Raw genomic sequence first — 12,751 nt, forward strand, 5'->3', positions numbered from 1 at the left:
GGCTCTGGTCTGGCTGCTCAGCAAAAAGCAGTGAAACCCCTCAGTGGTGCCCAGAGTCAGCGTCAGGCCATAAACCGAAGCTGTCAGTGAAACCAGCTGTGCACCTTTAAATTTAGTCCATCGCGTTTGCTCGTCCACCCCGTCCGAATGAAGCCCAGCTGACCTGCACCCATCCCTCCTGGGCCTGCAGGAGGGATGGGTGCAGGTCAGGATGCATGATGATGGATTAATGGATCTGGTGACTATGTTGAAGCTTCTGCTGGTTCTGCTGTGGTTGTTTCTGCTCATACTGAGATGCTTTCTTCGAGCACAGAGCTGCTCACAACTGTCTGGAATAATAACTCTCAGCTGCTTCTCTTTGCTTTGCATGCAAAACAATCATTTTTCATTTTTGTGTATTTTTGTTTCACCTGTTCGCCCGCTGCGGTTTAATTAGACTGACAAACTGCGGCGCACAGATCTGCGGCGGTGTGATGCAGATCCACACGAGCTGTTGTTACAGACACGAGCAGACTCCAGGTGAGATTCAGGCGACTGCTGTCGCCCACGGAGAGGATCGAGCACACGAACTGGAGGCCAGCGAGACGCTAACAGACGCTGATTATGGATTTAATGAGGTCAAAACATTTCTAACTGCTGTTTTTGTGCAGACAAATATTTCCAGCATGAAAAGGAGGAGCCGCTCAGCTCATGCAGGATTTACAGGAAGAGATCGATATGAGCTGGTTTCAAAGGTGAAGCAGATTACTGTGAACAAAAGAGGCAATTACACTGTTATTAATGAGCCAAATATGTGAGAACTGTGGAAATGCTGATAAGGACGCTGCGTTTATGCTGCTCTGCTGATTTCTCTCATTAGTTTGATCTGTTTTTGAACATTTAGCAGGAACAAGGATGAAAAAGTGAAATCCTTGTGCTGATGTGCTGGAGCCTCCACATCTGTGTCTGCTTAAACACCTGGAAGTCAGGCTGCCTGCTGCTTTGCTCTGAAGCTTGTCAAGCAAAACTTTGACCTGGAAGCTTTAAAGAGACGTTTGTTTGTGTGCGTTCACACAGGAGTTGCTGCCATACGGTGACGAATCGGCCACGAGGAGAGTTTCAGACGTTATGATGTCACAGTGACGCTGACCTTTGACCCTTTGGATTTAGACTGTCATCACGATGTCATCGCTTCCTGTGAGGTCTTTGTGACGTTTTGTCATAACTAATGTTTGAAATGCCAAAAACCTGCTCAGTGAGGTCACGATGACCTTTGACCTTTAGTCTCCAAAAAGTTATCAGTTCTTACTCGGCCCGCGGGGGGCGTCTGACATGAGAGCGCAATGGACCAGCTGAGGACATGAAGGCTAACGTGGCGGCACAGCAAGGCCGGCGAACACAATAACAGACCGACTGTTTCCTCTGTGGTTACTGGGACGTCCGCTGGTTTAGCGCCGACGTTCACATCAGGAGAAAAACACGGAGCACGTTGGCAGCTCTTTGCCTTCCTGTGAACCTAAAGACTGATCTGACTTCAGCTGGAAGATGAAGATGCTCTCTGTGGTGGAGCGGAAGGATTAGTGACGGGAGCTTCAGTCACTCTCTGCTCCTGAATGAGCCTGAAACCTGGGAGAGAGGGCAGGTCACAGGTTTGATCCCAGGTATCAGTCTGCAGCACGGCCACACAGCGAGTCAGAGAGGATCATGGGACGTGTTTCACAGGTGACGCTCGACGTTACGGCCGACAGTGAGTGAATTATAGAGCAGCCATAAAAGCACACGGTGCAATCAGGCCTCCATAAACGGGATCGTTACCATCGGGCGGTGTGCGCGTGACTCATGCATGAGCCTCAGTCGCACCAAGTCTGCACGCTCACTTCACATGCACGGCTCGTTTTGGCTGCTTCACTTTGCACATCCTACACCTAAAGAACGAGAAATATGCGGACAGCCGTCGTAACGCACGTCTTTAATAATCTAATGACACGTGAGTCCTTTGTCAGAGGTCTTCCTCCCGTGTGTCCTCTTGACGAGCGCACACATGTGGCCCGTTGTGCGTCTGTGGGGAAGGTGACCGCGTGTCCGACAGCTGTTTTCCCTCCAGCAGGTTGGCACTTTAACGTCCACACGTGCTGCACGTCTGCGGTGCTGCTCGTCACCCTCAACTCGCCGTTCCGACCGTGATGCCTTCAGGCTGTTCCTGAAGCTCATTGGTTGGTTGGGTGGTGTGGATCGTCTTCCTGCAGAGGTGCGGTGTCTGTGTGTGAACTCTGAGCTGCTTCATCACCTCCGCCTCCTTCTTGGCCTGTTAGTACAGTAACCTCACAGCAGCCACGTTATTGGTCACATGATGTCATTAAAAAGTAGCGTAGTGTGAAATTATCTCTGAGCTGTCAACATGTTTATCTCTGCTGGACGCCAGAGGAACTGCAGCGTGTGGCTGCGCCTTTACTGGGTGCAGGTAATCAGGACGCGCTGTGATGGAACTTGAGGGAAAACTACTCCAGGATGATGCAGGAGTGAGTGTGACAGGAAGCTGACGGTAGTGATGGCGAGCTCCGTCTCCCACAGAGGTGTTTGTAACGCTCACCTGCAGAGAGACGCTTTGAGGTCATCAGGATTTCACGTCAGGCTGAACATGCGGCAGCTCAGAGCCTGACGAGGGGACAGATGTGCAAACATTCACGGTCCGGACTCAGACTCCACCACATCCAGTTAGAGCATCCTCCCCTCCCCGCCATCCTCCATCTGCTACTCGCTCTCTCGCTCGCTCTCTCTGAGCGATTAAGGCGCTATAAGCCTAATGGACCCTGACGTTACAGGAGAGAGAGGGAGAGGGGGGAGAGAGAGAGGGGAGAGAGAGGGAGGAAGGCTGCTGGTGTGTGAGAGCTGAGATGCTCAGTAACCGTCAGCAACGCAACAATGCTGCACGACCACTGGTGAGTCTGGCATTCCCTCCATCTGCACGTGTGCATGCGTGTCTGTGTGCGTGTGTCTGTGTGCGTGTGTGTGTGTGTGTGTGTGTGTGTGTGTGTGTGTGTGTGTGTGTGTGTGTGTGTGTGTGTGTGTGTGTGTGTGTGTGTGTGTGTGTGTGTGTGTGTGTGTGTGTGTGTGTGTGTGTGTGTGTGTGTGTGTGTGTGTGTGTGTGTGTGTGTGTGTGTGTGTGTGTGTTGCCTTGCTTTTACTGTTTTCATTTATGATGCGATCATGTGACACAGTAGTCTCAGCGCTGAAGTGTTGGTCCAGTTTACACGTGTAAATTACTGATGACACACACTCTGTCCTCGCTCACCGATCAAACTCTGGAGTTTTCTGTGAGGACGGTTTGCAGAAACACGAAGAACGACGGCGCCAATCGGACGCCTTCAGCCGGGAAACCGAACATCTGCACAGCTGCACGCTGACAGCTGCAAGACAAACAACAACGAGGAAAATATTCTCAAGTCTCGACTTAGTGAAGAAAGCCTCCTCATACTCACTCAGCACCAATTATAGCTCACACACACACACACACACACACACACACACACACACACACATATTTATCTGCAGCTCACATTTCCTGTGTGTGTGTGTGTGTGTGTGTGTGTGTGTGTGTGTGTGTGTGTGTGTGTGTGTGTGTGTTACACACCAGACCGTCTGTCTACAAACAGGAGCCAGCAGTGCTGCTCGTGTCCTGCTGTCGTGTCTGTTTGTGCTGCCGTTGTTGTCGTTTGTCTCTGTGCCGTCTCCGCGGCGACTCAGAAAGACGCAGAGCGCCGTGGCTGCAGGGGAGGAGAGTGCTCATTTCTAAAAAGTCAGACTTACTGTTTGGTGAAGAGGCTGCAGCTCTGAGCGAAGCGTGGCGAGTCCTCAGAGTTACACAGTGGCAGAGTACGGCCTCACCGGCGGCCCCTGCATGCAGTTGTGTTCACTGCAGACACAAGGGGAGGAGCCATTGATGCCGTTGTTTCAAAGTGCGTGACGTTTAATACGTTCATACCTCGTGCTGACACCGGGGCGGCGTTTTATGTCGTCTGAAACAGGAAGTTGATGAAGAGCTGCTGGCTCCGTTTCAGCCTGGTGGGGGCGTATTCGCTCCCTGATGGGTCGTATCAGTTCCAAAAACTAAGAGCAGCTACCTCAGCGGCACCCATCTGCACTACAGCTGCTGTTAGCGCACGCTGCAATGTGCTTTAAGCTACAGTACCATCCATTAGCATCACAGCGCTTCTTTAGCTTAGCCCTCTGTTTGTGTTTGTTCTGCTTCCTGTTTCTTTGTTGGGATTTTCAGCTCCGCCGTTATCGTTTCCACCTGTGTCTCTTGATCACTCCGTCCTCTGTGGGGCACTGATGTCCTCATGTCCAGAAATGTAAATCTCATAAACCCACAGAAAATGTATCAGAACATAGAGAATGTGCCATTTTGGGGCAACGTTTCTGCTCTGATTTACAGCTTTTTGGAATATGGCGACTTAAAAAACATCACCTCCATGAACGCCAAAGCCCACAGCGAGGTGCTTCCAAACTGCAGGTTATGCTTCTTTAATAAGTTCCATTTTTCCATTGCTGCTGCTTTAGAACTGTTGGCTGTAGTCACGCCCACGCCCAGTGAGTCCACAGGTGGGTTTAACCTTTAACCTGCACAGAGAGCTTGATGGGAAATATAACAGGAATGTCCCTTTAATGACCTCTAACCCCGATTCTCCCAACCTGAACTTTCAAAGGTCTTTGATGACCCTCTGTTAGTAACCATGGAAACCTAATGTGAGAGTCCATCATTAAACAGGAGTGCGCTCACAGTCAGCACCCCTGCTGTGTCTTGCAGGAAACCCCGTTTCTCGCACGCTCCGGCGTTTCTGACTGATCAGCTGAGTCTCAGTCCTGAAAGCTGCTCGGACATATTTAAGCGTTTTGGTGTCATACGCGGCGCTGCAGGTCTGTGGTTCTTCAGCTGTCAGCGAATCACAAGTCGACCGAGTCTCCGGGTCAGAGCCTCCACGCCATTGGTCCATCCTGCAGTGCACATCACCGCGGAGGAGACGTTTATGCTGCTCCTGGCAGGTTCTCCAAAGTGGAACTGGTCCTGGGTGGGAAGCAGGACACGAAGGGGGTCAGTGGGTGTGGACCAATCAAAGGCCTCGGAGACCCAACTGGCTGTAATGACCACGAGGACGTGAAAGGTGTGATCCGAGCTGAAGCTGCTGTTCTAACACAAAGAAACAGGAGTGAAAGCGTGGATATGCACGAAGCCGACGACTCCGTCATCCTCACTATTCTATGTTTAATGAAACTGGGATGTTTGACTTCGTTTCATTTTAAAGGTTCAAACTGGGATGGGGCCTCCTGTTGGAGCAACTCGAGGGTTGAATTTAAATTTTAATGAAGAGCTTTGATGTTCCTCTGAAACGCAGCGAGCCTCCTGGCTGTGAGAAAAATGAAAAAAGCCATTTTTCATGACTGCAGAGAATCACCTGTGCAGGTGGATGTGTCACACTGTGCCCACAGTTTATGAGCAGTAACTGCTGCGCAGCTCGCTGTGACGCGGCCGTGAGGATGAACTCTGACCCTGACACTGATGTCACATTTAACACGTGCACTCTGTTCACAGCTGGTCCTGTTGTTCCCCCAGGGGGCGCTCTCAGAGAGTCCTGAATGGACAGCATGCTGACATAAATCAACTATTCTGTCCTGCAGTTTCTCCACAGCGAAGCTGATGTGACCCTTAACACAGGGGCAGATGATGCTGTGTGCTGATTGGTTGATTCAGATGGAGGACAGCACTTCCTCCCTTGATGGCGCTCGTTTCCAAACGCTAGCTCTGATGTTAGCAGTGTAGTTAAAGCCCTGAACCTTCACGTGTGGAGAGGAAGCAGCTGGTTGTGGAGGTTAACCATGATGTTATCACTAGCGTGCTGCTGCTCGCTTCATGTGCCAAAACAAGATGGAGGATTTCATAAAGCGGCTGGTTGTGCTGGGACTTACAGAAAGACACTTTGCTGCAATAGAAACCAGTAAAACATCTGAAATGGAGATCTACTGTCTCGAGGATGAACAGACGAAAAACATTTACCCAAAAATAGAGCCCCCTTTATTCTGGGCATGCTCAATAGCGCCCCCAGTGGAACAGGAAGTCACACAGTTGGAGTTCTTCAGTAAAAAGTTTCTAATATTTGAATAAACTCAAGGCGACACCTACACGCCCAGAGTGGCGGCCATCTTTGACTGACAGCAAACTCAAAACTGAAACCACTGAAAAAGCGCCGAGCCTTCGAGGGGAACTGTTATAGTGCCGGACTCGGCCTGCGGTCCTGAGTCAGCGCCGCCAGAAAACACGCCGCAGGTGTGTCAGGAGCCAGCTGTTGGGTCTGGAGGCCTGGTGCAATGTGGGAATGGCTCAGAGGGACATGCTGACATCAGAGTGTGTGTGTGTGTGTGTGTGTGTGTGTGTGTGTGTGCACGTTGGATGGAGGTGATGTTATTAGCTGTGACGTGCAGTCATCAGTGCAGATAACGAGCCACCTGAGAGTCGAGTTAAACTGGTTTTATTTTAAAAGTGAAGCTCAGGGGTCTTTAACACACACACACACACACACACACGGACACGCACACACAGACACACACAGACACACACACGGACACGCACACAGACACGCACACACGTACACACACAGACACACACACGGACACACACAGACACACACACACACACACGGACACGCACACACAGACACACACAGACACACACACGGACACGCACACAGACACGCACACACGTACACACACAGACACACACACGGACACACACAGACACACACTCCTGGGAGGTTTCTGCGTGGACTCGTGCCGTCTCGCTGCAGCGCTGTGGACGTCGTGGACCTCACACACCTTCTCTGACCTTTTCTCTCTCTGCAGGCTTCGTGTTCTCGGTTCTCGCTGACCTTTGTTTTCCCTCCTGGTTTCTCTGAGCGCTCCCCGAGGAGTCGGATTTGGGTCGGTGTTGTAGATGAGCAGGAGAAGATGCAAACAGTAACATGAGGCAACTCAAAGCTTCTTAAAACAGTCTGCAGTTTTCAGCAGTGGTGCTGCTGTAGTCTGATGAAAACAAACTCAAATTCATCGTCTGGGTGAAAATGTTAAAGATCTGTCTAAGCTGCCTCCAGCGGACATTAGAGGAACTGCAGTTCCTGTGGTCAATAAGCACTCGTGTGCCGGTGTAGGCTGAAGCTTCCTCTGAGGACCCGGGATTGACTGAAGTCTCCCGTCATTGGCCGGTTCATAGAAACCCTGAATGAGGCTCCCAGAGAGGTTTAGACCTCATGACTGATGTTCTCTGATTGCTGATTGGATGCTGTTGGACGCTCTCCTCGTGTGTTCACTGAACCTCTGCAGGATTAGAAACTCGCTGTGGTGAATCAGATCTGCTTTAATCCACAGTCACTGCAAGGAATCAGCCGCTGACCTAATTACAGTGAAACAAAGAAGGAAGAGTGAGTCTAACTGGTGTTTGGAGGAGGAGCAGGAGGAAGAGGAGGAGATGTTAATCATATGTTGGAGCGCCTCAGGTTTTACTCTGAGGCTGCAGAGATCCATCAGAGCCTTCTGAATGACCGTGACACACCAAGTGTACCTAAAATAATGGCGTGGACAGACAGAGAGATGCATTTCCCCCTCTGATGACTGTGTTTGAGCTGAGGTTGCAGATGGAGGACCATAAAAGGTGCAGCAGCGTTTCTTTTACAAACACAAACCTCTCAGCGTGCGTGTTTCCGATTCAAAGTTAGCATGAGCTAAGGCTTTTACTTTGAAATGACTCAACAGGAACTCTGGGACATGATTGGACAGTGTTTAGGGCGTTTGGAGAGACTCGGAGCACCGGAGAGCCGGCGTTACTGAGCTACTTCCCTGTCACCATGGGAGCGAAAGCCCTTTGCTCATTGGCTAATGAGCTGCCAATCATAATTTATTAGCCAGTTAGCATAGCATATATATTTCGCTAATCTGCTAATGTTTAAACCCGGGATACGGCCCTGCTGCCTCCACACGTGTACTCAGTAAAAACGAGCTCTACTTGTCTGATGAGGAGCTCTGTGAGTTTATCTCATGACTGCAGATTCAAACTGATGATACTATCAGGGGTCACGGGAGGTCACGAGAAGTCACGAGAGGTCACGAGAGGCTGAACGGACTCAGACCTCTGTCACCTTTGCTCGGTGCCGTCCAGTTTACTGGGTCCATTTATCAGTTTACAGTTATTTATTATTTATATCTGCAGTTTTCATTCAGTTTGACACACACACACACACACACACACACACACACACACACACACACACAGAGTCACATGAGGTCACGAGCCTCAGTGCCGACGGCCCCGAGGCGGCTCCAGTTTTATCTCCTTTTAGGGAAAATGTCAACTCGCTGAAATCAGTTTGGGGTCATAAAAGACTTCAACAGAGGATGAGGAGCAGGACGGGAGGAGGAACAACGTTTTCCTGAAGCAGAGATGACTGATCAGCAGTTTCTCTGGTTTGAGTGTCGGCTGATGTGGGCGGCCTTTAAAACGGCGTTCCTCTTCCTCACCGCCATCAGTAAAAATGGAGTACAGGTTCTCTGACAGCGGCAGATCATTACTGTGAACGTGGACGTATTTCACGTAGCGCTGTGGTTCTTCTTCTGTGGTGCTGTTTCCAGGTCTTTGATCAGCCACCACAGCTTCCTGTTTCACTTCCTCTGTTGATCGTCCTCTGGCACGTTGTCATGTGATGATCAGCCTTCTTGGTTTCCATCCTTTCCCAGATTGTAGTTTTGGTTTTTTGCCTCCTACGTTAAAACGCTTGGATTGTGCCTCAGCTGCGTTCAGGTGTCCTGTCTTCCTGTGGGACATTTGGATCATACCTCGCGCTCTGGGCACCTTTTTCTTACATACACAACAACAAACTCTTTAATGTGGTGTTCAGGCCTGCAGCACAGCTGCACTCACACCTGTCCTGCAGCGTCTGTATCACCTGTCATCAGCCCTCGCTCTGTGACCGATGACCAGCTGAGGCCTGTCAGCAGAGCTGTGAGCTCTCAGGTTTACCTGGTTTTTCATGTTTCATGCTCTGATAATTTACCCCCGGCAGACTGCGGCTCCTTCAGCCTCTCGAAGGTTTGATGCTTGGTTTCGTTTCACATGACAGAACCGGCTGTCGGCCGATGTTCTGCACACACAGCACGGAAGGGAAAATCATTCATCAATAATTACATTTCATTTGTCTCGCACCAAATCAGACTGTTTGCTATCCCACTCTGATCTGTGAGGTGAAAGGCTGACAGTCCTCCAATGGGCTCAGGGAGGCGGCGGCCATCTGTCACCACGACAACAACAAACACGGTGACTCGACCTGCTGATCAAACGCAGCTCAGAGCCAGAAATACCTGCAGGACGCCGCAGAGAGAAGGACCCACAAACACTGCTGTTTTATTACAGGGCTGGGACTGCGGCCAGAACGTGGACGTCCCCACACCTCGGAGCAAAGCCCACAGTGGGTCTGATAATGAATCCAGCTCCCACTGCGCGGATCACAGGCTCGCTGAGCCTCGGCTCAGCAGGAAGTCAACAACACCTCCGAGTCATAAACTGTAGGTAAAAGATGGAGGTCTCCACAATGCTGTCACCCACTGGCTCTGGAAGCCTCGATTTTAGAATCGTGGATGGTCTGTTAGATACAGTAACCTCCCAGGTGCCATATTACTGGTCACATGATGTCACTAAAAAGCTCCAACAGCATAAACACACCCCAGAGGTACAGGTCAGGTGAAGCTAGCAAACAGCTAGCAACTATAGCCACCTGTGTCACCGTCCACCTGCCAGGCAGAGAGGCCACGCCCCTAATCATGCAAACTTTATGCCTTAATACATTTTAAACAGGTGGAAGGTGGAAATGATCTGTAGGAACCAGTTTGTGTGTCAGGCTGTAAACGTCGGGGCTGTCGGAGCCTCTGCTGGACGTTAGAGGAACTGCAGCTTTTGGTGTATCAGTATTTAAATCTGAGCTGCTGTTTAAGTCAAAGGTCTCAGTTAGTGGTTATTGATCTCCCAGTATCAGTGTAAGCCTGAGTATTAGAGCGGATCAACATTCAAGTCGAGCTCGGTGATATTTAAACTGGTTTTATGAGTCATCGGAGCTCAGGTCCAAATGAATGTGATTATGACTCATCAAGATTCAGACGTGGACATGAGTCTGAATGTGACTCAGCAATATTCTAATCCCGTCACATGACAAGTCATCAGGCTCTGTGTTTAGATCAACAATCCCAGCATGCACTGTGATGGCAGCGCCCCAAAAAGTTTAAACCAGGACAAACTGGTCTTAATGGGGCACCTGATGAAACCATGGCAACCACGGCGAGCAGATAAGCAGCATTGCCTGAGGGTGAAGCAAACTGATGGTGTCCTGGTCGGGTGGTGCAGCTGATTACAGTGTGGGGGCTGCTCTGTGTTTACACTCCTGCTCTGTGACAGATGATGGCGATGATACAGCACACACACGCAGACAACCCTAGATAACCATAACCATAACCTGATTGTAACCCTGACACTAAAACCACATTTTGAGACTCAAAAAGGCCTTGTGCGGACCAGTGTGTGTGTGTCCACACAAGTGACTGTTGGTTCTCACAAGTATGGTAGAATGCAGATTTCGGTCCTCACAAAGACAGGAACACACACACACACACACACACACACACACACAGGGCAGCAGGTGTATTTTATGGCAGGGTGTGATGAAGGTGCAGGTGCAGCTCGGGGGCAGGTTTAGAGTCCTGCTCAGAGGTGATGAAACAATAATCAATGAATTCACTTTAACACGCTTATTTACACCCCAGGGCCTCTGTGTGTGTATGTGTGTGTGCGTGCGTGCGTGCGTGCGTGCGCGTGCGTGTGTGTGTGTGTGTGTGTGTAGCCTACAGGCAGGGCTGTTTCCAGGGTGTGGACGTTAGTGGGTCCAGATTCTTTTTGCGTAACGCGTTACGTCATAGATGACGCACCTGTGCTGTGATCACCTGTGCAGAGGCTCCGTCCTGTAAACACGCCACAGTCACATTCAGAGACGTGACAGCTGTGATTGGCTGTGTAGACGAGCGGCTGCGTGTGCAGAAATATGGAACTGTTTACGAAACAATGAAACAATAAATGCGGCTGAAATTAAAATGAAAATCATTCCTCACACATCGACCTCAACACCAACCAGGCAGAGCGAGCCATAATTCCTGTAGAATCTTTTCAAAGTAAAAGCATTTAACATTGGTTTCCGAAAGAGTTTACTGTCTTATTTTGAAAAACAATCACTGGGTTTGCATCCTAGCTAAAGGTCACCAGGTGGCGCCATCTGCTGCAAAAACACTTCTGGACAACAAGTCTGTGGGGACATGGTCCTCTGACCTTTGACCTCTGTAAGGACTTTCCTGCTGATCTGTGGGCCAGCTACTCGTTTCAGCGTGTTTTGGTCATGTGACACACTCACTGGCTAACGACTTGTCAATAACAAACCAGTCAGACCCACTGCTCCCCGTCATCACTGGTTTTTTTACATAAATCAAGATGGTGACGATGGAAATGCTCAGCTGAAGGCTTTAACACTCTGGTTCCAGATGTGACCCCAATGAACATCTGCAGGAGCCTCAGAGAGCATCCACAGGTTAGCAGGTCACCAGTCACAGGTGATGGAGAGGCTGCTGGACAGGAGCTGGTTACACACCAGCAGAACAAATAAGAGCATCAGTGACTTTTAGCTATAAGTAAGAAATATAAATAACGGAGTCCTGAGGTCATTCCAGGTGATTTAACCCCACTCCCACTGTGACCCGTGTGACCAGTGATCACATGGTGACCTGCTGCCACTGAGGGCTTAAGACTTTTAGAGCTGAAGAAGCGTTTAGGATGAGAGCAAAGGAAAGGTGGAGTACCGCCAGCCTTCTGCTGACGCGATGAATCCTGAAAGTTTTCCTAACAGTGAACACATTTCTCACCTTTCCACTCACCTGTTGGCTGGTGTGGCTGCTGGACCAATCACAGCTTCGTTTGTCTTGTGACGCTGGCGTGCTCTGACGACGGCTCCGCCGGCCGTGCTTCTTCCTGTGTTTCAGCAAACAGGAGCTCCTGACCATCTCCAATGTTCCTGTGGCCGACTGCCCCCCCTCTCCGCCCCGCACCGCACCCCCCACCATGAAGGTAACAACCCATTTATTTTCATCTGCAGATTTAATAAACTGTTTATTTACTTTCACATCATTTTCAGTGTTAATGAGCAGCAGGTATTATTCCCCCGTCGCACATCTCAGCCTGTTTCTCCTCAGAAACATATTTCTGTATTTTATTGTTTTTATTTATTAATGTTTTTAACTAACTTTTATTCAGACGGAGTCACCACAACAACAGTTCTTGTAATGTTGCCTCTGTACACCACCACAGTGACGGCGGATGAGGTCAGCCATCCAAAGAGAAGCGGAGAAGGCAGAGCAGGCAGGGTGGAGTGGGTGGAGATGAGAGTCGGGGTGATTAGCAGTGAGAGGTTTAAAGGTCTGACCTAGTCAGACGGGTGAAGCTGTTTTCCATCACCATGGATCGTTGGGAAAGACACTGAAGCCCCGGTGGCCTCTGACACATCTGTGGGAGTGTGCACGACAGGAAAAGTGCTAACAGATAAGAACTAATCCATTTACCCTCTTTGGAGCTCGTATGAAGAGTTTCAGTGAACAGCAACAAGTTCAGCACTCTGGATCAACTCCAGATGTTTTACCCGCCTGC

At 49.9% G+C, this 12,751-nt stretch overlaps 1 protein-coding gene across 7 annotated transcripts in view; it reads left to right on the plus strand.

The window, feature by feature from the left end:
- The window catches only part of LOC116309992 (rap1 GTPase-activating protein 2-like), a 36,939-nt gene that overhangs the window by 7,018 nt on the left and 17,170 nt on the right, over window positions 1-12,751 (plus strand). For 6 of the 7 annotated variants that reach the window (XM_039618823.1, XM_039618824.1, XM_039618825.1 and 3 more), the window contains one exon: window positions 12,091-12,175. In XM_039618823.1, the coding sequence (XP_039474757.1) occupies window positions 12,091-12,175 (85 nt within the window). Of the gene's footprint in view, window positions 1-2,858; window positions 2,919-12,090; window positions 12,176-12,751 lie in introns of those variants that run through there. The other variant, XM_039618828.1, reaches the window with a different exon arrangement.

This window comes from Oreochromis aureus, linkage group 10 (assembly GCF_013358895.1).
Source record: "Oreochromis aureus strain Israel breed Guangdong linkage group 10, ZZ_aureus, whole genome shotgun sequence".
Classification (NCBI taxonomy): domain Eukaryota; kingdom Metazoa; phylum Chordata; class Actinopteri; order Cichliformes; family Cichlidae; genus Oreochromis; species Oreochromis aureus.